Here is a 26,360-nt window from a genome sequence, read left to right on the forward strand (position 1 = left end):
TGCCAGAGCTCCAGCCAGGGAGCAGAGGGTCAGGGCCAGCCCTGCTGGGCTGGAGCAGAGAGCAAAGCCCCGCCCAGAGTTGCAAAGCATCTGGAGTGCTGGGGGACTATGGTTTAACTTAAACCAGGAAGAGGTCTAGGACAGACATTGCATAAACCAGTTTGACCAAAATCAGTTAAGTATGATACTACATTCAACTAGGTTTATGTCAAACTGGTTTCAGCCATTTTTAAACTGGTTTATGTACACTGAACTTCTGTTCTGTTACAGGTTTAAACCAGTTTCTGATCACTTATACTAGCTTATGTGTAATGTCTGTCCCTAGCCCTGGAGGGCATCCAAGTGTACTTTGGTGTCTGCCCAAGTAGTGGACTCCTGTGTTATGACAATGGTTACAAGAGGCAGTTTGAATTTATTACATGTTGAACTATTTTAAACCTTGCATCATGACTTGCAAATGATCTGGTAAAAGGTCTCAAGTGTTAGTTCCTCATACAGAACAAGTCTGTCTAGTTTTGAAAACACACAACAGGTGTGCCGCAGAAAATTTGTATTAATGTAATTGTGCCTTGGGCTGAAAAAGGTTGGGAAACACTGCCATTGGGGATGGTTCTGTTTTGAGCAGGGAGTTGGACTAGATGACTTCCTGGGGTCCCTTCCCACCCTAGTTTTCTATGAATCTATGTTAACTCTTTGGAGGCCACGTGGCAGTTGGACAGCTCTGGTATATACAAATCAGTTACTTAAAAGCACAAGTAGTTTAATTAGTGCTTGCAGTTGCATTTTGATCCCCCAAAGTGGGTGACTCTACAGCTGTACAGGAAATAGTTTTCACGTTGCACAAAAATTTAAGCTATTACAAATAATTCCCATCCTGAACTGGGACAAAAACTTGAAACCTTCTATGTTTTTTGCAAACTGATAATCTTAAAAAAAATTGGCTTGGGTCAAGTCAGACTGGTTGCAATCATATATACCTGGTAATTTAGAAGCATGTTAATTTAATTTTCACATATTCAATTTAAAATAAAAACCAAAAAAACCTTTTTTTGGTATAATTTCAAAATACAAGTAGTTTCCCCTCCCTTTCCCTTCCCCCCCACAAAAAAAGAAAAAGTCAGAAACACAGGAAGAGACACATTATGCTGATGAGTTCACACTTCAAATAGACAAGACAGAAAAAAGAATGGAGTACAACAGGCAAACAAAGTTCCACAACTGACCTGTAGTTACCACAGATACCTTTAGTGCAGGAGTAGGCAAAATACAGCCTGGGGGCCAGATCTGGCCTACCAGGCCATTCTATCTGGCCCACAGGGCCCCTAAAAATGTAGAAAATTTAATATTTATTTGGTCCTGGCTGCCTGTCAAAGATGACAAGAGCTAGGGGCAGTAGGACCCAAGGGAAGCCAGCAGCAGGACCCAGCAGCAAGGCCCCCCCAGCCCTGTCCCCCCATCCAGAAGCCCCTGCCTAGCAGAGGCTTCTGGCCTGGGACTGTGGGGCTGTTCCTACAGAATTTTGCAACACCATATCAGTTAAAAGTAAATAATAATAAATCAGTTGCTATTACATGACAAAACTAGATACAGAATTCCCAGTATCAGTCTCTTCAAAAATCATAATGGAAGGTATTAAGCGCTTATGGCTGATATACGTAAGAAAATTAATCCAAATTAAGGTAAAGTAAACATTTTAAGTAGAACAGTTATTCCTACTTAATTGCACTTGTGGGTGCACATAATCTGGGATGTGCTATACACTGAATTATTATAAGGCCCTCACTTGCAAAGAGGATTAAACTATTTGAAAATGTGCTCTTACTTAAGAATATGAGTATTTAACTGGAAGTTAATTGGAATGTTGTAGATCAGGAATACATATTCTAGAATCAAAGGTGCATCTAGGATTTTGAAAAGAAGGGTGAAGACTGTATGGTGCATTAACCGGGGATCCTGGTTTTCTCTGATAAAAAACAAAACAATTTTCAGTCTAAAAATAGTAACCCCAAATCCACACTTTTCTATGATTAAAATGAAACACCACTTAATGCATCTTGCACAAAATGTAAATTGTGTTATATGTGATAATCAGGGAACCTGGTTTTTTCTGAGAAAAAAACCCCAAAAAACCCAATTTGCAGTTTGAAAAAAGCAATCCAAAACCGACATTTTTCCATGATAAAAATGAAACACAACTATGTTTTACTATGTGGTGTTTCATTTTAATCACGGAAAAATGTGGATTTTGGGTTACTTTTTTTAAACCGAAAATTGGGTATTATTTTTATCAAAGAAAACCAGGATCCCTGATTATCACATATAACACAACATACATTTTTTCCAGTTAAAAAGAACCTAAAAGCTTTACTAATATGCTATGGGCCTAGGACTGTATCATTCATCTTAAGATTGAAGCAAAAACAAATATAACTTCATTGGAATGTATATTCATTTGCCAGATATATGTATAGCATACATTAAAGCATTAAAAACACAACGAACTGGGCAAAAATAATCAAAATATGTTGTTTGTTTAGTCCTCTTGTCATTAGAATTAAATATACATCTCTCTCAGAAGCATAAAACAAAACAGAGCCTTCTTGAGCATCTTGACAGTGCGTCCAATACTTCAGTGAAAGTTATTTCCTCACCCGAGTTAGTGTTCACCTGAGATCACATTTCTACACCTGAGTGTAAAGTTTTCAGCTAGAGTTAAAATAGCCTGAAGAGCTGTGAAATAGGAGCTACATTACTAGGACTAGTTAACACAGAATTGCAGAAGAAAGTATAGCTTGATTAATGGCATATTAAGACTATTAAAAAGGGAGAGCGTTATTAACACCTGTGGAATGAAGAGTCTGGAAGGAATCAGGTAGGTTCTGAGTACTCTGAGGTCTCTCTTCATAAGCACTGGCCTTTGGGCAGTAGGGAGCAGGGAGGAGGCACAGTCTGTTTTTTGGATGGTGTGTCTTTTGCCAAAGTATTTTTGCCTGTTCTTTTGCAAATAATGTGCACTTTTTCAGAATGTACGTGCTACCTGCAGCAAAGAACTGGGCAAAGTATGCATACCAAATAAAGAAAGAAATTACTCAATTCCCCTCCCTGGTCAGCAGGACTTCTCTTCTCAGACAGCGTGGATATGTCTATACCATATCCAGGCTGTGCCTGAGAGCCCTGCTATGAAAGTTACTCTGCTCACTCATTCCACTCCGCACACACCAAATGCCAGAAAAATATAATAGAGACACCTTTAGATGGATACAAGGCATACTGCAGGCCCAAGACTGACAGCTGCACTGGGCACATGTTAAACAGTGGCTACGTTACATTTTTCAGTCTGTAGCACACATGGAGTAGATGTGCCATACTTCACTGTAGCTTGTCTTGCTAGCTGAAATATAATCTGCAAGTATATCAGCCATCTCCTCACCAACAACCACATAAGAGAGTTTCCGGTGCCCTTCACCTGTAAGACCCTGAGTGGGCTGAATATTAGTTTAGCCTGCTTCATAACCAACTTCTACACACCTTTGGGGCTTGCTTTAAGGAGACCATGTATACTTTCTGCTGATTCAAGCCCACCAATTGCCAACATTTGGCTCCACAGATGCATACGCTAAGTGAGGATGGAAATAGTTAAAAGCAGCAACTCTGTACTGGGGCTGGATTAAATTGTAAGGTGACACGGGAAGGGTATCAACTTTTGTCCTTGGCTTCCTTCGGTATCTTGACTCTCCAAATCACAGGGTGCCAAGGCAATTTGACAGCACAATGTGAAGGGCCAAAAGCCATGCTGGTTCAAGTGTCAGTGCACTTCTGGAAGTGCTGTGGCCAGCAGACCTCATATCAATCACATAAAAATGAAGGGAGACACTCACAGTAAGGGTAGAGCAAAGAGAGGAAGAAAGGATTGGAAAGAGACAATGTAGGGGGAAATCAAGGCAAGAGGAGAAAATTACAGAAGAGCATTGAGAACAATCAAACTTCAGACTACTCTGCAATTACTAAAAACAAACAAACAAAAAACCTTAAATGATTTTAGCCACTTCCAACTTTAAAAAAATGACTGTATATTGAAAATGTCAATATTGTATTCCACGTGGATGAAGTTACAATCAAACTATGAACTTCAGAGGAACTGGGTTTCTAATGAAAGCAGAAGCACAGACAGCATAAGTGCAGCTGCAGGTTTTAGAGTATACCTTGAGACTCAGTCCAGTTTTTTGATGCATCAGGCAATAGAAAACTGCATTTTTGGCCCTGTCCATCAACTCTTCCTCTTCATCCCGCTTAGTTAATGTAGTCTCGTACCCAATTCCCTGGACATACACATCATCATCATCAAGAGCACATGGTTCTACAATTAAAAATGTACATAGTGAAAATGTAAGCATTATAACATTACTTTAGAAGAAAGTAAAGATTAAGGTTAGAAAAAAAACCCCTGTATATCATGTATGTATGCATGTTTATCACAAATGATACTCATCAATCATAGGTCAACTTTACTCAGGCAAAATTCCCCATGGACAAACTAGTAACTCAGGAAGGTCTCGGTAAAGACTACAGGATTTGGCTGTCTAAAAGCACTTAAATTAATTCAAACCTTGTTTCCCTCCCTCCACCCCTTCCAGGGAGAGCAGAAGGGTTTCCACATTAGATAAAATGCAGGCAAGCTAAGTAGTATGGGTTGGATGAATGGACTGTAAGGTGGATAGAAAATTGGCTGGATCATTGGGCTCAAAGAACAGTAATCAAAGGCTTGATGTTTAGTTGGCAGCTGGTATCAAGTGGAGTGCTGGAGGGGTTGGTCCTGGGGCCCGTCTTCTTCAATATCTTCATCAGTGACCTGGAAGCTGGGTGCACCCTCCAACTTGCATGTTTGCAGATGGCACCAAACTGGAGACCATAGCAGATACACTGGACAGTAGGTCTGAGATGCAGAGAAACCTAGACAAATTAAAGGACTGGACCAAAAGAAATCTCATGAGACTCAAGTCCTGCACTTAGGATTGAAAAATCCCATGCACCAGTCCTTAATGGGGACTGACTGGCTAAGCAGCAGCTCTGCAGAAAAGGAGCTGGGGTTTACAGTGAATAAACTGAATACGAGCCAACAGTGTGCCCTTGTTGCCAAGAAAGCTGAAGGAATACTGCGCTGCATTGGTGGGCGTGTTGCTACCAGATACAGTGAAGTGATTATTCCTCTCTATTTTGCACCTGTGAAGCCCCACCTGGATTGTTGTGTCCAGTTCAGGGCCCCTCACCACAGAGAGAGTGACTCTGGCGGAGGGCAACAAAAATGGTTCAGGGACTGGGACACATGACTTCAGAGGAGAGACTGAGGGAACTGGGCTTATTTAGTCTGGAGAAGAGAAGATAGAGAGAATTGAATAGCAGCCTTCAGCTACATGAAGGATGAGTCCGAAGAGGATGGAGTTAGAGTCTTCAGTGGTGGCAGATGACAGAAAAAAGAGCAATGGTCTCAAGTTGCAGCACTGGAAATTTAGGTTAGATATGAGGAAAAACCTCTCATGAGGAGGGTAGTAAAGCACTAGAACAGGCAGCTCAAAGAGGTGGTGGAGGTTTTTAAAACCCAGCTAGACAAAGCCTTGGCTGGGATGATCTACTTGAGGATGGTTCTGCTTTGAACAAGGGGTTGGACTAGCTGACCTCCTGAGGTCTCTTCTAACCCTAATTTTCTATTATTCTAACAGGGCCTGAACATCATTTTGAGGAGAATTTTGCACAAATGTGGTGTCTTTTGTTCAGGGCCACAAGTATTTTTAACTCACAATAAGTGATACTAACAAGATTGAAGATTTTGATTGTATTTGGATAAATTATTGATGGCCAACTTTTCCAAGTGCTTGAATTAATGGATATCTAACCTGTAACACAAGGTGAATGTCAGGCTTCATTACAAAGAAGATTGCCACAGTGGGTTTTTGTATGCTTGTTTGTTTTGCTGTTAACAGGTACTGTGGCCCAAATCCAATCTTCGTTCATTAATGTAAAACCCAGGAATCCAAAAGTCTTGGAAAGTGTGTTTAGGAGCAACTTAGCTGTAAATATTGCTGCAGGCACTCCAAGGAGATATGAACTTAACATTTCTGGTTACGTTTTAACTGATTGTGTAATTATACATTTATGTTTCTGGCTAATGAAATAGCATCCAGCAGCTAAAAATGATCCTTTTCACTCCCCTTCTAAATAGAGCAGACAGCACTGGGGACTTACAGCATTCACCCAAATCCAAGATTACTCTAAATTTAAGGCAACCCCCAAATAATTAGATTCTATACATCCATAATTATAAATAAATAAATATAAATTTGCTATAATTTTCCACACACAAAATCTAATTATTGGCGGGTCATCTTAAATTTGTCTCCCCCACAGCTGAAGTGGGGAAAGTGGCCATTCAGGGTGAGGGGCCAGACCCCTACACCTTACCCCACTGCCTGCTCCCCCCTTACTCTTGGATTTGAGTAAATACGGTAATAGCAGGACTGCTCTTCATCTCTTAGTTTATCCCAGTGTGTACACACGCCTGCACACATTTATTTCATAAATGCACTGTATTCATTTTACCCTTCTCTTCTGAGAACATTTTTCCTCTCTTTTCATGAGCGTGAAATGTTAAGTTGTCTGTAACAGATGCGCTTCCTTCATCTTCTAAAGTGTGTTCTAGCGAGCTGGCTTTCTTCATTTTTTCCGCCAAAGCTACTTCTGAAAAAAGGTTGAGGATGGTGCAGTAAGAGGTTTTGTTCACATACATGAGAAACATATTAACCTAGAAAGATCAATGAGAATCAGACCAAATCTCATTAAACTATTTCCCCTACACATTACTTTGACACTGTAAAAGGACCTTAAAGAAGTGTTCATTTTTAAAGACCTTTGGGATCTTAGGGCCAGATCCTGTTCCACTCATTAGATGCCTACACGGTCTTGGGGACCTACATGTGATCCTATACCATCCTGCTTAAATTCCTGGACAAATGTTAACATGCCTACTCTTGAACATGTCACCATGCTAGCCTTAAAATGAAAAGCAGCATGCACATGGAAGATACACTTATGTTTTGCATTAACAATTTTTCAGACTTCAGCAGATTGGAATAAGATTTCCTTAAGAAACCTAGCTTCACTTAGACACCTAATTGGTGGAATAGGATCTGGCCCTCAGTATAAACAAAAGGAAAAAAATCAGGGAACTGAATTTCTCAATTTATCATAAAGAAGGATTTTGTAGCCTATGGAAGAGACACATGAACTACTTTCACAGCAGTGTGGTTTGCCTATTTTAAGATGTCAAGTTCATAGACTATGTATCCCACCCATGAAAATAAGCAAGGAATTAGTTCACTAGCCACACATGTGCCACTCTTCAGTTTCTTCTCTAACCTGCAACTACCTCCTTTCTACCAACCAAAATCAACTCATTTCCACCTATATTCTGAGCAACCAAGGTGCAGCTTCAATACCAATCACATTTAACAGTTGTGTGGTCACATGATTACTATAGGGTTGTGTGGTTTTTACATTTGGTTTTGATATTGGTTGGCTAACTGATATAAATTATCAGACTTCTAGGAAATTAAGGACCATCACCAACAAAATAGACTGCCTATTCAAATAACATTTCCTGGTCATTTTAGAAGCATTTAAAGAAAACAATACATGAATGATATTTCCCCTACCTTTCTCCCCTCCTTGCAAAAATAAAAAAATATGTTTGCTACATTTTAAGTCACAACGTGCCAAAAAACACAACACTCGATTGTCTAGTCTTTCCTTGAATCAGGCCAGATACTTATATGTTTATTAGCAAACAAAAAGAGCACTTAGTGATAGTTAAAACTTGAGTTCATAATACAAAACCTTAACAGGGATACAGGTTGTAGCTGTATGTGTCTACAGGCAAAAGGAATCAGAACTCATGGCATAGGTGAGTGCATTGTTAAGGTTTTATCTTTTATTAGACCAACTTGATATTTGCAAGCTTTTGGGTGCACATACCCTTCTTCAGGCATATTTCGCAAATATCCAGTTGACCTAATAAAAGATATCACTGAAGACATCAGTAGGCATATGAAAACAAAACTGAAGTCTGCCATTTTGCAACTGTACTGAATCAATGACTTCCAGAGCTAAAAGGTACAAATCTCTGTAGTTTGTGCTAAAGAGCCAAACTTTCAAGCTGAGAGCTATCACAGACTCATAACCTCTGTGGATTGGCCACAAAGAGAAAACACAGAACAACCCAGGTGTGGCTGTTTATAAGTATATAAGGGGTGTACATCAGGATCTGGGAGAACGTCTGTTCATCAGAGTGCCCCAACGAAAAACAAATACCAACGGTCATAAAATCCTCCAAGACCATTTTAGTTTGGACATAAGGAAAAAGTTCTTTACTGTCCAAGCCCCCAAGACCTAGAATAGACTCCCTCCAGAAGTGGTGCAGGCACCTACTCTGGACTCATTCAAGAAACGTTTGGATCTTATCTTGCTGGGATCCTTTGACCCCAGCTGACTTCCTGCCCCTGGGGCAGAGGGCTGGACTTGACGATCTTCGAGGTCCTTTCCAGCCCTAACATCTATGAAATCTTTGAAAAGATTGAAATATGAATGGCATATTTTTGCAACTCATGCACTAATTTGCAAATTAAAATAGTTCTTGTACTTAAAAAAAAAAATCTAAAAAATGGTTTTTCCATTGTGTGGTTCATTAGCATTTGAGCTACAGTAGTAAGTGGACACCTATTTGTAGACCTACAAGATTCTCACTGTATTAATTCAGCTTCATTAAACCACCATGATGGAAAAAAGAAAGAAAAAAAAATCAAATGGCACTCAAAGTTCACATTCTATGCTTTTTTGCTATTTCAGTTATACTTCGACAAAACAAAAGTTTAGACTTCCTGTAAAAACTGAATGTGTTACACAAATAAACTATCTGGTAGTTGTTAACCATCAAGGACATGCATGCTGAGAGGTAAGGATTCCTATGGGTGATCTCTTTTATTGGACCAACTGTATGGTTGTTATAGACATAAACAAGCTTTCAGGCATTACAGTAGCCTTCCTCCTGTATTTTGTAGCTTTGAGGTGATGTTGCCATGATGGTCCAGGAGATGCAAGAGGCAAGAATTCTTGTGGGTGTTATATTTTATTCGGTCAAATGTATAGTTGGAACAGACGTTCCTCAGCCCTGAAGGAAGGATACTGTGATACCCAAAAGTTTCTCTATGTCTATACCAATCATAGGGTTGGTTCCAATAAAAGATACCATGCACAAGAATTCTTGCCTCTCACATATCTCCTGGACCATCATGGTAACAGCATCACCTCAACATTATTGATGATTGATGACTACTACAATCAGGCTCTTCTTCTGAAGAACCAAGAGAGAAGAGCATGGATGCCCGGCTACGTGAAGATGGAGAAGAGGAAGATTGACTGGGAGCCCCACCCAGGGGATGCTTAGAAGATTGTCGTCTCAGGTCCCAAGACATGCAGTACCAGGGTCATTCCCCCCTTGGAACTGAGCAACAGGTATGCACCTCTCACACCACCAGCAGAAACACCAGCTCTGGATGAGGGGAGGCAGCTAGCTGCCACCTCTAAGAAGAGATGCAGGGTGGTCGTGATGAGCAACTGCCTACTGAGAGGGACAGAGGGAGTGATCTGCCGCCCTGACCCATGAGGTCTCCTGCCTCCCAGGGGCCCATATCCAGGACGTGGCAGAGAGGATTCCTAAACTTGTCCGGCCCTCTGACCACTACACCCCATGCTCCTCATCTATATAGGCATGAATGATATGGCTTGGAGCAATCCTGGCTGTGTCCTCAGTAACTACAGGGCTCTGGGAGCTGGGCTTAAGGGGTTGGGGGTGCAGGTAGTTTTCTCCTCCATCCTCCCAGTTGCAGGCCATGGGCCTAGGAGAGACAGATGTATCAAAGAAGTGAACTGAAGGCTCTGGTGATGGTGCTGCTGAAAGGGTTTTGGCTTCCTTGACCACACCACGCACTTCAGAGACAGAGGTCTTTTGGAAAGGGATGGTATCTACCTCATGCCAAAGGGGAAAGCTCTTTTCTCAGCCAGGATGGTGAACCTCCTGGACAGAGCTTTAAACGATCACTGGGGGTGGGGGACACAGACAGTGAGCAGAGCAAGCCCAGGGGTCAACAAACAAACAACCATTACAACATGAGATGACAGGAAGGACACTGAGGAAATGGAGCTGAGGCAATGGAGCTCCCTCAACGTAACAGGAAACCAAGGACCTCCAGAGAAGGGCTCAAATGCTAGGAGCATGGGGAAAAAACACAAGGAACTGGCCCTCCTGCTTTTCAGCAGGGACTATGATATCGTAGGGATAATAGAGATCTGGTGGAACTCTACCCACAATTGGACCATAGCTATAGAGGGCTACACCCTGCATAGGAGGGATCACATAGGGAAGAGGGGTGTAGCTCTATATGTAAAGGAGCAGTACACCTCCTTGGAAGCTGAAATTGGTAGTAAGGAAGGGCAACCTGAGACCCTCTGGGTCAAAATATGGGTGGGGGGAATGTGGCAAAAGGGACCTAACTGTAGGACTATATTACAGATCTCCAAATCAAGATGAGGAGCTAGATCTGGAATTCTCCAGAGAACTGGAAGAGGCTGCAAGAGCATGGGATATGGTTGTCGTGGGCAACTTTAACTACCCAGACATCTCCTGGGTAGAACACTCAGCCAGATCTGATAGGTCGCATAGATTCCTGACTTCTATTGACGAGCTCTACCTATCTCAGGAAGTAAATGGGCTGACCAGAGGAAATATCCTCCTAGATCTAGTTCTGGCCAAGGGGGATGACCTGATAAGTGATCTGACAATAGAGGGTAACCTAGGCAACAATGACCACAACACTATCACTTGCACTGTCCAGCTGGGAAATCTGAGAGTAAGGTACAGATTTCTGACTTTAAAAAAACTGACTTCAGTAAGCTAAGGGCTTTAGTGAGTAATGTCCTACAGGATCATGAACTGCAGGGAAAGAGTATGGAAAAAGAGTGGTTGTTTCTCAAGGATATGATCCTCGGTGCACAGAAGTTGTTCATACAACTTGCAAAAAAAGGTGGCACAGGGGCTGGGAGGCCATCTTGGCTCAATAGGAAAGTCTCAGATCTTCTGAAAAAGAAAAGGGAAGCTTACCAACGATGGAAGCCAGGAATAGGTCCGAAGGAGAACTACATAAGATTGGCCCACACCTGTAGGGCACAGATTAGAAAAGCAAAGGTGGTGACTGAATTCAGGTTAGCAACTGAAATCAAGGACAATAAGAAGTCCTTCTATAAATACATAGGTAACAGGAATAAAGCTAGTGGAAATGTGGGGCCACTGCCCAATGCATCTGGACATCTGATTACTGACACCAAGGAGAAAACTGAACTTCTGAATGAGTACTTCGCATCTGTATTCCACCAGTCTAAGAGTGATAGCCTGATGAATGCAAATGTGATACAGAATAGTCACAGTAGAGACTGTCACCTAAGAACAGTCAGTGTAAAGCTGGCGAAAGAACAGCCAGAGAGGCTGGATATCTGTAAGTCAGCAGGACCAAATGAACTCCATCTGAGGGTGCTGAATGAACTAGCCAAAGTAAGCGCAGGACCACTGGCGAACCTTTTGAGAATTTGTGGTGCTCATGAGAGGTCCCAAAAGACTGGAAGAGTGCCAATGTTGTGCCCATCTTCAAAAAGGGAGGAGAGAGGACCCAGGGAACTACAGGCCAATCAGCCTGACCTCAATCCCAGGAAAAATCCTCAAAAAAATTCTCAATTTCTCCCACTCTACTTGGTATTGCTGAGGCTGCAGCTGAAGTACTGTGCCCAGTTCTGGGCGCCACACTTTACGAAGCATGTGGAGAAGCTTGAGAGAGTCCAGAGAAGAGCCACTTGTATGATTAGAGGCCTGAAGAGCAAGCCATACAAGGAAAGGCTGACAGTTATGGGACTGTTCAGCCTAGAAAAGAGAAGACTTTGTGTGGATTTGGTGGCAGTTTACAAATATATCAGGGGACAGCATCAGGGGCTAGGTGAACAACTATTCACCAAAGCAGCCCAGGGGAAAACCAGGAGCAACAGTCAGAAACTCCTAGAATAAGGTTTCAGACTGGATATAAGGAAAAACTTCTTTATGGTTCATATAACCAGACTCTAGAATAGACTTCCAAGCATCTACCCTGGAGATCTTCAAAAGCAGACTGGATGCACACCTTGCTGGGCTTATTTGACCCCCGCAGCCTTTCCTGCTCAGAGCAGGGGGCGCTGGACCTGATGATCTCATGAGGTCCCTTCCAGTCCTAAACGTCTGTGAATCTGTGAATCTGGAGCCAATGCGGGCATCTCACCGTTGTTTAGCATCTTTTGTTGCTGCTTACGCCAATGCAAAGTTGCTGCAAAAACAAATTAGAGCAAACTAGAATAGTAGTTTGTTATGTTCACTTGGCCTTCTTTTAAACACATACACAAGATGCAGGACAACTATGAACTGAATCTAAAATGACTTTGCAAGAGTGTTAGGATCACCTTTCATGGATTTTGAAGCAGGAATGAAGTCCAGTTTTCAAAGTCTCAGGCAATGGGGCTTTTAACCTTAAAATCATAGAAAGTAAGATTGGAAGGGACCACAGAAGGTCAGCTAGTTCAACCCCCTGCTCAAAGCAGCTAAGACTTTGTGTAGCTGGGTATTAAAAACCCCCAAGGATGGAGATTCCACAACCTCACTGGGAAGCCTATCCTAGTGTTTTACTATCTGCCTCATGAGAGTTTTTCTCTAATATCTAACCTAAACTTCCTGTGCTGCAACTTAAGGCCATTGCTCCTTGTTCTGTCATGTGTCACCTTTGAGAACAGTCTAGCTCCATCATCTTTGGAACCACCCTTCAGGTAGTTGAAGGCTGCTATTCAATCCCTTCTCAGTCTTCTCTTCTTCAAACTAAATATATCCAGTTCCTTCAGCATCTCCTTGCCCTCCACTCAACTCTTTCCAACCTGCCCACATCCTTTCTGTAGTGGGAGGCCCGAAACTGGACACAGTACTCCAGGTGTGGCCTGACCAGTGCCAAATAGAGGGAAATAATCACTTCCCACAGTCTGCTGGCAATGCTCCTACTAATGCAGCCCAGTATGCCATTAGTCTTCTTGGCAACAAGGGCACACTGTTGACTAATATTTACTTTACTGTCCACTATAACCCACAGATCCTTTTTTGCAGAGCTGCTGCTTAGCCAGTTGGTCCTCAGCCTGCTCGGGTGCATAGGACTGTTCTGTCCTAAGTGCAGAACTTTGCACTTCTCCTTATTGAACCTCATGAGATTTCTTTTGGTCCAATCCTCCAATTTATCTCAGAATTATAGCCCTACTCTCCAGTGTATCTACTCCCCCCAGCTTGGTATTATCTGCAAACATGCACAATGGAGGGTGCACTTCATCCCATCTTCCCGGTCACTGATGAAGAGGGATCCTAGTTTTCTCTGATAAAAAAAAAATCCCTGATTTTTAGATTTAAAAAAGTAATCCAAAATCCACATTTTTCCATGATTAAAATGAAACACCACTATATATCTATCTATTAGTGGCGTTTCATTTTAATCATGGACAAATGTAGATTTTGGGTTACTTTTTTAAAATCTGAAAATTTGGTTTGCTTGGTTGCTTTTTTTTTAATCAAAGAAAACCAGGATCCCTGTTGAGGAATTTATTAGACAAAACAGGCCCCAGAACCACTCCCCTGGGGCACTCAACTTGATACTGACTGCCAGCTAGACACTGAGCCATTGATTACTATCATTTGAACCTGACGATCCAGCCAGTCTTTTTATCCACCTTACAGTCCATTCATCTGGCATTCCTTAGCTTGCTTCCAAGAATGTAGTGGGAGACTGTATCAACAGTCTTGCTAAAGTCAAGGTATACCACGTCCACTGCTCTACCCACATCCACAGAGCCAGTCATCTCATCATAGAAGGCAATCAGTGTCAGGCATGACTTGCCCTTGGTGAATCCATGCTGACTGTTCACCTTCTCCTCCAAGTGATTAGAAATGGATTCCTTGAGGACTTGCTCCATGATTTTTCCGTGGACTACAGTGAGGAACTCTGTAGTTCCCCAGATACTCCTTCTTCCCTTTCTCAAAGATGGGCACTATATTCACCCTCTTCCAATCATCTTGGATCTCTCCCAATCACCATGGGCGTTCAAAGATAACAGCCAGTAGCTCTGCAATGACAATTCCCACAGCACTCTCAGGTGCACCGTGTCCAGCCCTATGGACTTGTACATGTCCATCTTTTTTAAATAGGCCCTAACCTGTTCTTTCACCAGTATTGGTTACTCACCTCCTCTCTAAACTGTGCTGCCAGGTACAGTAGTCTGGTAGCTGACTCTGCCTATGAAGACTGAGATGAAAAAAGCATTGAGTACTTCAGCCTTTTCCATATTATCTGCCACTAGGTTGCTTCCCGCATTCAGTAAGGGCTCCACACTTTCCGTGATCTTCCTTTTGTTGCTGACATACTTGTAGAAACCCTTGTTACCCTTCATGTCCCTTGCTAACTGTAACTCCAATTGTGCTTTGGCCTTCCTGATTTCATCCCACATGCTTGTGCCATACTTTTATACTCCTCCCTAGTCATCCGTCCAAGTTTCCACTTTTTGTAACCTTCCTTTTTGTGTTTTAGTTCACCCAAGCTGGTCTTCTGCCATACTTGCTAGTCTTTTTGGGCATCAGGATGATTTGTTCCTCCATAAGGTTTAAAATACAACCAGCTCTCCTGGACTCCTTTTCTCCTCAGACTGGACTCCCAGGGGATCCTACCCATCAGTTCCCTGAGTGAGTTGAAGTCTGCTTTTCTCATGTCCAGGGGCCTTACTCTGCTTCTCTCCTTCCTTCCTTTCCTCAAGATCCTGAAGTCAATCATTTTGTGGTTGCTGCTGCCCAAGTTGCCACACACTTCTACGTTCCCCACCAATTCTTGCCTGTTTGTGAGCAGCAGGTCAAGAAGAGCATGGCTCCAACACCTGCACCTGGAAGTTGTTTCCAACACTTTCCAAAACCTTTCTGGATTGCCCGTGCACTGCTGTATTGCCCTCCCAGCAGATGTCGGGGTGATTGAAGTCCCCCCATAAGAACCAGCACCTTTGACTGGAAAATTTCTGCTAGCTGTTTGAAGAAAGCCTCATCCACCTCATCCTCCTGGTCTGGTGGTCTTTAGCAGACATCCACCATCACATCACCATTGTTGGTCTCTCCTCTAACCTGAACCCAGAGACTCTCAATAGGCCTGTCTCCAGTTTCATACTGAACCTGTGAAAAATCATACAGCTCTATTACACAAGGCACAAATCTTCCTCCTTTTATCCCGTTTATCCCTCCTGAACAGTTTATACCCGTCCTTGACAGCGCTCTTGTCATGTGAGCTATCCCACCAAGTCTATTATTCCAGTCACCTCATAGGTCCGTGACTGTGCGAGGACTTCCAATTCTTCCTGCTTGTTTCCCAGGCTCTGTGCATTCATGTACAGATACCTGAGGTAACCAGCTGATCATTCTACTTTCTCAGGTCCCCTGTTGCCCTCCCCTGCTTGTGCTTCCTTCAGGTAATCCACTTCCCCATTTACTTCTGGGCTTTTGTCTCCATCCCCCAGCAAACCTAGTTTAAATCCTTCCTCACCACGTTAGCAAGCCTGTCTGTGAAGATGCTCTCTTCATCAGGTGGATACCATCTCTTCCTAGCAGTCCTTCTTCTCAGAACAGCATCTCACTGTCAAAGAAGCCAAAACCGTGACACCATCTGTGCAGCCATGCATAGATCTGCAAGATGTCTCTGCCCCTGCTTGGGCCCTTCCCCTTGACCAGAAGGATCAAAGAGAGAATCACCTGAGCCCCTGTCCCCTTCACCCCTGCACCCAGAGCCACGTAGTCACTTTTGAACTCCTTGGGATTGCCTCTCGTAGTATCATTGGTGCCCGCATGGATGAGCAGCACGGGGTAGCAGTAGGAGGGCTGGATAAGTCTCAATAATCTTTCCATGATATCTTGGATACAGGTTCTGGGCAAACAGCAGACTTCTTGAGACAACTGGTCAGGCTGGTAGATGGATGCCTCCATCCCCCACAGAAGGGAATCTCCAATCACCATCAACCATCACTTCCTCTTGGTAGCTGTGGTCTCAATCCTCCCAACCTTGGGGATGCCTAGCCTGGCCTCTTCCACTAACAGGACATGCTCCTCCTCCTCTGTTGCTAGGGTTTCATATCTATTCTCTAGGCAAATTGCTGCAGGTGGAGATGAAGACTTCTGCTTGCTGCCAGAGATCACAAGCTTCCAGCCTCCACCTTCTTGGGAGTCCATGTCTTCTTCCTTCTCTAGTACCACCCTGGGTGGTCCTTCCTTCACAGTCCTAGGGGTCTCCTCCAGTATCAAATCCATAAAGTCCTTGTGGCAGAGGATGCTTCAGAGCCTTGCCACCTCCTCTTGTAGCTCTCCTGCCTGCTCCCTGAAGGACACCACCAGGAGACACTGCTCACATTTCAGGCACTCCTCTACCTGGCTGTCACTGGAAGGAACCTGCAAGCCATAATCTCCACAGTGCCAAACCACAACCTGGGTGGAAGTCTTTACAGTGAATCGTCCTGCCTGGACAGACACCTCACAGGTGCAAGCAGAAGGAAAGTTGACAGTGGCAGTGGATCTAGCATTGCGACATCTTCCAGCCATTTCTCTGGGTCTCTTACTCTGCCACCTCTCTCTTCCTGCCCCTCTTTCAAGGCAAACCCTCTTAGCAAACTGCTGCTTCTTGGTTCCCAAATGTTCCCTTTTCCCTGTTTCCTCTCATCAAGCTTACAGTGAAGGAAGGTGAGAGAGTTTCCGGTAAGATCTCACTGAAGTAACTGTAGCACATACTATTAAATAATATTCCTGAAGTTACTTAGTTAAAAGTATACTGACAGCAGGTTATTTGTTTAAAAGTTAACAGCAAGCAAAGTTAATTTAATTATTATTAGATATAATTATGCACTTTTTACAGTAATAATGAAAAATTCTAGCATACACATGCATGCATCTGTGTGTGTGCGCGTGTGCGCATGCACATATGCACACATATGGTATAATTTTTTCCCCATAGAAGATCTGCTTAGGAAATGCTTTCAGTAAAATATGTACAGACAAAAGATACCAAAATACTTAGCAATATAAAATTTGTTACCTATTTCACTCTGTCTCTGAGGCTTTCTTGATAAGACGAATGGTAAATCAGTGTTACTAGACAGCAACATTGTGCTAATTTCGGTCTGCTTGCTCCTCCTCTCTTCAGAAATTAATCGGCTAGTGAGTTTTTCACAGTTATAGTGAGAAACAACTGGTTTCATGAATGATGTTTTTGCATGTGAATCATGAGAAGATGACAAGCTTTCCAAGGAAAACTCTGGTAAAACTGAATAAGTAGGATCAACCTTTTGTGAGCCAAGAAGTTGCATGGAAGAAGGTCTATAATATTTATTTAATGGGAAGCTAGCAGATCCGCTTGAATTTGAAGTAATACTGAAGTCTCTCAAAATAATTTCATCAGAAGAAAGGTTGAGAACTTTAATCTGGATTGGTTTTCGGCTGCTTGAATAAAGACCAGAAGGAGTAATCTCAACTTTTTCAATTGCACTTGTAGTAGTAGCAAGGTCTGGTAAAGAATCATCATGTTCCTGACCTACAGTCTCCATATGAGAGGAACCACTGTCTTTCTGTAATGGGAATCTAGCAGACCCATGGTGATCATATTCAGGAAAAGCCAAATCTCTTGTTAAATTTTGGTCAATTTGCTGTGTATCCTTGGACTGTGACTGGGTTTCACCACGGTGGTCTTGATCAAATAGGAGGTGTATATCCTTGGGTTGGGACTGGATTTGACCATGGTGATCTCGATCAAGCAGGAGTTGAGTACCTACGATCTGAAACTGTGCATCTTTGGGATGGGTTTCTGTTCGTCTATGGGAAATTTGATCAAGGAGATGTACATCTTTGGGCTGAGCTTCCTTTCGACCACTGGAATAATTACTGGAAAGAAAATTTTTGTCTTCATCATTTGTGCTTGTTATTGCTTTAGTTCCATGTTGTGTAGGTATCCTGCCTGGTAAACACCAGAGAAAGCAAAGAGGATACATTTTATAAACACGCATACATCAATTTTCATTTTTTTTCAAGAAAAAAAAAAGTGTGAAATTACATCTGGACAGAGCTTCTCCCAAGCTAAGAAAACACAACATAAGAAAAAAATTACCAATAAATAATATTTAAAAATTAGCCAACTGTAAATTGATGTGCTTACAACTTACTGGCTCATTATGGTCCTATGGAATAAAACCCAACCTATTATATATGGCCCATGCAAGGCTCTATACCACCTTAACTCCATGAAAGTTCCACTTGGGAAAAAGGGCTTAGGCAGAAGCAGGCATTCAGGAACTTTTACATTAATAACTAGCATGGAGCATGCTCTGTGCTGGCTTTGAATGGGCTGACCCAGTGGAGGCCAGCTATAATCAGCTTCTAAGAGGACACTAGGATACGGGCAGAAAAAAACAATTAAACCCAACTAAAAAGATATATAGGGGAACTTATCCTTCCCAAACATGCACCAGCTGATCCACTGTGGCTATGTTGTTGGTCTGCTTTATCACACACAGTAGTGGCTGTGGACCTCAACCATAAATTATCACCGTTTAGTTGGGGATTAATTATCATTGTTTAGCTTCCACTTACTGTAAAATAAAGCAGACAGGACTAGGAAGCAGTTACAATGAATCAGTGTAATGTATGGCAAGTCCCCATCTTTGCCTTTTAAATTCGTGTGATTATTTCTTCACCCATACCTTTATTGCCTGACTATAACTTCAGGGACTTGCTTGACCTTACATATGTACCTGGGTGATTTTCTTTCCTTGTACAGCTGCCTGGCCAGAGCACAGCCTTAATGAGCACACTTAGCAACACAGTACAGGCAATACTGATTCTCAAACTTCACATAAGTGCCAAAAACTACAGTTATGCAGCTACATGTACACCATTTTTGCACATAAAATGAAATGGGATTTATCCTTTAGGGTCTTAAGTTTCCCTTAACTTAAATGGGGAGGGAGGTCATTTCACTCCTTACAGATAAAACTCTGCCACACTTGATGAAGCACCCAACAATTATGTCTGCCAAACTGATAAAATTACCATTTCTGGAAAGCTAGATTCTGATCAATGGTTACTTTGCTTTATAAGCATCCATTAAGCATAAATGGTTGCATTTGGTGGTGGATGAAATGATCCTTGAACATACTTTATTGTATAGCACTTTGCTTTTTGTCAGAGATACTGTATAAGTTATAAATAGCATTCCTCGCTACTCATATGGCTTTTCTTCTAATAAGACATTCCAATAGAACTTTGTTTCAGGATTAAGTGTTTATAAAGTTGAAATATTTTAAATTAGTGAAGCAGAACTCTGGCACTGAACTAGAAATATTTAGGTGCATTTTGAATGGTGTCAGAAGAGAATCTTGTTCTGCAGAAACAGATGGAAAATTTTACCAAGAACTTTTATCTAATACCTTGATGCGCTTTATATCTGGAAGACAATAACTGCAATATCTTCTTTTTCTTACATTTTAACCTTGGTTCTTTAGCTGGATTTTCCTGCCTGTGTTTTTTAATAGCATTTTAATTTATTATTTAATGAAATAACAACATACTAATTGGTATAATAATGAATCTGCCATAGGTAACAATGTATTGATAAAAACTCAAAAAATAATCAATACTGTGGAATTTCAGATTAGTTATATAGCTTTTCAAACTGGTTTCAGATTCTCTCTCCTTAGGTTGGTGCTAATTATTGCTGAGTTTCAGGTTTAATGGTTGTAGCTATTCAAACAATTTAACATATTGTTCACACCACAAAAGCTATAGATGAAAAAGGCCTCTTTGGAAATCTTTTCCATCCTCCTCCCATGCCAGGGTTGTCTTGTTACAGTATTTTAACAGTGTCCAGCCTAAGGCCCCAATTTCACAAGAGTACTGAGAGTCCAACAGACTTTTGTGGCTGCACAAATTTGACTGCTGTTGATAAGACTGTTTAGGTGTAATGGCTTTTCCACAGGCTGAGCTGCAGGGTAAGGGCCTAGTTTTCAAAGTGTCAAGCAAAGGAGGTCTTGGCTTATTCCTTGAACTCTGACTTTGGTTAAAGTATTAAAACCTTAAGTTATGCTATTGGTTGTTAACTTTCTTTTAAAGTCAGTATTTAATTATTAATTACTAGTCACTGTTTAACGTTTTGTCTCCTTCTATTTCATACATACAAGCATGCAAAAGGTACATATATTGCTGAACTGTGCTGTGCCACTGATTACCAGTATATTTTTTTAACCATAATATCTCCATTCCTTGAAGGACACTATAACCTATGGCATATATATGCAAGTGTCTGATTATATAGTTGTAAAGTATAAGGACAGAACCACCCCCCAAAAATCTGTTTTTTTCTATCATCTCTGAATCCCAGTTATACCTCCCTGTATTTCCACATATGACCTAAGCTCCATCCTGTCTCATCTTTCTCAGCACCTTCAGTATCTCATGCTAAATCTTTCCTCTGTCATAAATATTTTTTGGGCAAGCAAATAACAATGTCTTTACAGTCGGCTGGTTCAGGAACTCACTTAGAAGCTGGAACACCTGGGTTACAGTGCTTGCTCCAATAAATATTTCATCACGTTATACAAAGTGGAACAGCTTCAACAGAAGAAATATGCAGAGATCATGTTCCGGGCTATTCACACAGCAATAAACCTGAAACTTCAACTTACCTAACAGAGTAATCTCAGGGGTAAAGTATTCCAGTTCCTATCATTCTGCAAATAATATTGTATTCAACTGAACGTTTAAAGGTAAAATTAATCATTTGCTACATATTCCTTTGATATTCAGTTCTGAGAATTTGTAGAGTATTTGAATATGTACTATTTACCTTTCTGGGTCTTTTTCCTTGGTATACGCAGCTCAGGTAACAGCTTTGGAGGTAAAGGTCTACGAAGCAGTTTTGGTTGCTCAAGCATCTTCTGCCTAACAACGCTTCAATTTTGCTCGTGCTGGAGAACTGAAGATGGATGAAAAATTCTACAAGACAAGCAAAAGAGACATTTATCTCTGCATTTATATGTTGCCTTGCAAAGAACTCTTGAGACAGTACCTGACAGAAAGCACTGTAAAATAGTAGAAATGAGCGAAAATGGTAATGTTGTTTACTTAGTTACTAAATTAACATTTTGTTAATTGTCCTTGATGTTTCTGGAAGCTAAAAGTTTTCATTGTAAAAAACAAAACAAAACAAAAACAAGCAGTTCTAGAAATATGATTTCAGGACACTCAATTAGAGAAAGACTTACAAAACCTTTATTATTAAAAAGTGAGACTGTTTGGGTCTTCATCTAAGAAACAAGAAGAAGAAAAGGAACTTCCTTTTTTGCTGAGTGAAGCATTCTGAAAATTGACAAAAAACAACTTTTCTTATTATGGGTGAATTTAATAATAACAATTTCATTTTAAATTAGCATTTCTTAATCCCCTAGATCACTGGTCTCCAAACTTTTTTGATCGCGCACTCCTATCAGTAAAAAATTTTTGAGCATGCACCCCCAATATATGTATATTTATATTCGCGCACTCCTACCAGTAAAAAATTTTTGAGCATGCACCCCCAATATATGTATATTTATATAAATATACTTCTAAATAGAAGTTCTAATATTTTCTTCCCCCACCCCAATGGATCATCTTGTGCACCCCACTTTGGAGACCACTGCCCTAGATAATGGTGAATTCTTCCGTTCTATAAAGAAGCTGTACACATATGCATTAAATGCCAAGCTCCCCTCTGGCTTCTTATCTGCTTCTGTATGTGTTCATAAAATTAGTTTTAATCCATATAACCCCTGTTTTGTTAAGTTGCATCAACATTTTCTTATGAATGCTTCAAAATAGGAAGTCCTCTTTCTAAAAAGCAGCAGAGCTGTGCAGAATTTTGTCAATGAAACTTCAAACTTATCTCCATCCAACCCAATGTACCTTAGTGCCAATAACATGTACATCACTGTACAGAGCACTCACACATACAAGTAACCTCTTTCCTGAGGAATTTACAACCTAAATGATGCACGGAAAATGAAATGCACAAGTTGATTTTAAATGTAAGCTAAGCATCGGGTGCAAGGTGATAAAGATTCAGAGATAAAAGAAATTTAGGATCAAGTGAAACTCAGTTAACTTGTTTTGAAATCACAGAAAAAATATGATTTATTGTGAAATTAGGAGCAACTTGATAGAAGTTATTTTGAGTGTTCAAACTGTGGTTTGGTCTACATTTTGTTCAACTAAGACATTTCATTCAACTAGTTTAGCTAAACTGGTGCAACTGCACGTGTGGACACACCCTCAATATAGAATATGGAGTGTCCTAACACATGTAGGCTGTAATTTGATGATGTACACTGGAACTGAACATGAGTTCCCTATGCAATACTGTAGTTAAAAGGGTGAACTTAACCCTTGGGTGTACAAACAAGTGAATACCAAGTCAGAATCAGGAGGTACCTGGAATAAGTGAGACCTGTGGAGGAATACTGTGTTCAGCTGTGGTGTTTAGTTCACAGAGAAGAGATTTCTGACAGTACAGTTCTTTAACGTAACTGAAAAAACCCATAATAAAATCCACCGCTTAGAAGCTGAAGCTAGATAAATTCAGGCTACAAATAATATGTAAATATTTAGAAGGGAATGGAGACGGTGGCATCTCAGTCACCTTAAGACTTTAAATCAAGACTTGATGCCTTTCTAAATGATATGTTATAAATAAAGGCATACCAGGAGATTTTTGTATCCATGTCCCCTATCTTCACTTCTACCTTCACCCTTTTATGTGATCATTCCCCAGCAGGGCACGTCCCTCTCTTCTCCCAGGGCCAATCAAATTAGCCTCACTGCAGCATTGCTAGCTCTGAAACTAGAAAGAACGTAACAGCGTCAGTTGTCACACAATGCCTATATGCCTCAGACAATGCCTTACACTTATATGACTATATTTTCAGGCACTAGCTTGATTGTGGTCCTTGTTTTCTTGTGCTCTGTGCAGCCTGCACCACTCATGCTGCCTGCTGTATGGCCCTGGCTAATGCAGAGGAGGTATGGACTTGCCAGAAAAACTACAGGGTGAGGTTTTATGGCCTGTGTTACAAAAGGAGTCAAAAGAAATTAGCAGAATAGTTCTCCTGAGCACCTGAAACAAAAGGAAATCATATATATGTGAATGTGTGCAACATAAAACTGCAAATCTGATGCAGCTCAAGTACAAAGTCCTCTTGATGTTACATCTAGTTCTGTCACTCACTCTACATCACCTTAAAAAATTGCAACAAAGTCTCATGTGCTTTGAAGGTTTTTCATTAAACTCTTTCCTGACTAAGAATTGTTATTTCTATTATCATAATTCCTGGGAGAAGCAATTACAGGACAGGATCCCACTATGCTAGTAGTTGTTGTGCAGACACAAAAGATGACTGTCTCTGACCCACAGAGTTTGCAATATAAGTATAAGGGGCAAGACCTAGATATAGATCAGTGGTTTCACCCCAGGGATACCAAGAACCCCCTTCAAGAGTGCCATGGTGGCAACTGGGTAGAGCTGCCCCACATGTGCTCCTCGTTCCTTTGGGCTCTTTGATCAGTCTAAAGCAGACAGGGGCTGGCTTGGCTGTAGCTCTTCCCAGTTCAGACTCTCCCATTCTCCTCCCAGGAGCAGAGGTGCATGGGACAGTTCCACCCACGTGCCTATGTTTGCAGGAGGAGCATGGCAGGGGAAGGGTAGAAAAAGCTATACAGCGGGAGGCAGCTCCAGCCTGCTTTAGGCTGATTAGAGCAGTGGTTCTCAATTTTTTTGTACCAGGAACCATTTGCAAACATTAATGGCCAGTCCTGACCCAGTAAATAGCTGAAGTAGAAAACAGCCCCCTGGCCCTGCCAGTGCAATGAGGATAACAGTGAGGTAACCTTGAAGCTGCTTAATGGGAGTTCCTCCAAAGTAATAGTGATAACATGGGGGAAAACATGCAGATGGTAGTCTGAAAATTTAAAAAGCAAATGATGGCATCATGGGCCAACCAGAAACAGGATTAAATATCTCAATGGTGATGAAGAGATGAAAGGTTGTGTAAGAACAGGCTGTGAATGACACTGAAAGTAAAACTTCCATCTTATCTTCCATGCAATCCAGAAGAGTAAATCGGTAAAGGGATTTAAAGAGGGGTAACATGTCAAAGTGATGTGCTAGCAAAAATTACTTTTGCAAGAGCATTCTGAATGGATCTGAGTGGGTCTAAGCTGTGTTTGTCATGGCCAGGGCAAAAGAAATTTTAGTGATGCATGATGATGACAGTATTAGCTGTATGGAAATGCAGGAGGAGTACACTGGAAATGCCATGCCTTAAGAGATGTTATGTAGAAAGAAAGATAGACAAGGGCTGAACACAATGGTTCATAATATCTCCATTCCTTGAAGGACACTATAACCTATAGTGATTCTCAGCCAGAGCAGTGATTCTCAGCCAGGTTGCTGGGACACCCCAGGATACCACCAGATCTTTTGAAGGGTTCCATGAAGTGTGAGGAGATAAGTGAGGGTTAGGAGATAAACAATGAACTAAGCAGATGAGCACAGGCTCAGGCTTATACCAACATGGTTAATCCCCCATCCCCACTGCCAGGCATCTTTGCAAGGAAGTAAGTACTGTAATCTATATATTAGCTTTTGAAATTGGGTGCCACTCAATTCACAAAAGTTATGGAGGAGTGCCTCAAGTCCAGTTAGGCATGCTTCAAGTCCAAAAAAGATTGACAGAAGTCAGAGTTAAAAATGACACTGGCCTGAGTGGGAGGCAGGGCAGTGGTGTAATCCCAAAAGATTTTAGTTGCATTTGTGGATGACTTGCCAGCCTAGGAAAAAACAAGACACCTGAAGCACAGAACCCTGCAACTCCTGCTCCCGCTCCTGCTCCCCCCCACATTCACAGAAAGATGAAGGGAGTATTAAACAGATTTGCTAAAGTAGGGGTGACTAATCTGTGGCACAGGCAGCCTGTGTGTGGCACCAGACCATGGAGGAGGCAGCCAGCACAGTGACAAACAGGGCAGGAATCAGAAAACAGAGCAGCAGATGATGCAGGGAATACAGGGTAGGAAGGAGCAGATCCAGCACTAGAAAGAAATCAGGGTGGTATTTGGAGAGGGTGTAGGACTAATCTGTGGCACGCCTGCCAAAAAAGGTTGGCTCCCACTGCTCTAAAGAACAGGCTGAAGGTACGAGTGAAAGGACAAGAAAGGCAGCCAGGACTGCAGAAACAGACTTTAACTATGTTGAAGAAGTAGAGTTGTTTAGGTAGACAGGTGGCTGAACTGAAGGGGGAGAGAAGGAATCTGTATTTAGCCTGGGGAAGAGGTTTCTGCTGAAGATTACATATAATGTCATTGGCAATATATTTTATTACACACACACACATATATGTATCTACATTGCCAATGAGATTTTTATATATATTATACTCACAAACGAACTCACATACATACATGTATGTAATATATACATAATATGGTGTGCATAAATATATAGTGGCAACGTGTGTGTGTGTGTGTGTGTGTGTGTGTGTGTGTGTGTGTGTGTGTGTGTGTGTGTGTGTGTATAAAATCTCATTGGCAATGTATTTTATAAATGTATACACACACATTGCCAACAAGATTATTAGACAGACAGACAGATATTGCCAATGCCATTATTTTGTACATTTTGTTATATTTCTACCTAAACAACTCTACTTCTCCCACAGTTAGTCTGTTTCTGCAGTCCTAGCTACACACACATATATAGACACACACATACTGCCAATGAAATATATATATATATATATATATATAGACACACACACGTAATATACACACGTGTATATACACTCACAGTGCCAATGAGATTTATACATATACACATATACATGTAATACGCACATGTGTGTGTAGGCAATGTATAGATATGTAAATAATGAGCTCATTAGCAATGTGTGTATACATATACATCTCTCTCTCCACATAATTAAAGTCTGTCTCTACCGCCTCATTTTCATGGGGGCAATGGATTACAATCCAGTTCATCTTTCTCAGTAACGGTTCGGCACATACCAACCCCCAAGTGAGCTTTTGAGACACACACACACACACACACACACAC

General features: G+C 41.5%; 1 protein-coding gene across 3 annotated transcripts in view; it reads right to left on the reverse strand.

Moving 5' to 3' along the window:
- The window catches only part of LRRC63 (leucine rich repeat containing 63), a 37,030-nt gene that overhangs the window by 10,283 nt on the left and 387 nt on the right, over positions 1-26,360 (reverse strand). The window contains exons 2-5 of one of the 3 annotated variants that reach the window (XM_019525519.1): positions 21,063-21,211; positions 17,265-18,179; positions 6,595-6,732; positions 4,203-4,363 (exon numbers count right to left, since the gene is read on the reverse strand). In XM_019525519.1, the coding sequence (XP_019381064.1) occupies positions 4,203-4,363; positions 6,595-6,732; positions 17,265-18,179; positions 21,063-21,150 (1,302 nt within the window). In that variant the 5' untranslated portion in view covers positions 21,151-21,211. Of the gene's footprint in view, positions 1-4,202; positions 4,364-6,594; positions 6,733-17,264; positions 18,180-21,062; positions 21,648-26,360 lie in introns of those variants that run through there. The other 2 variants (XM_019525520.1, XM_019525518.1) reach the window with 2 other exon arrangements.

This window comes from Gavialis gangeticus, unplaced genomic scaffold (assembly GCF_001723915.1).
Source record: "Gavialis gangeticus isolate Ggan-Ray unplaced genomic scaffold, GavGan_comp1, whole genome shotgun sequence".
Taxonomy (NCBI): Eukaryota; Metazoa; Chordata; order Crocodylia; family Gavialidae; genus Gavialis; species Gavialis gangeticus.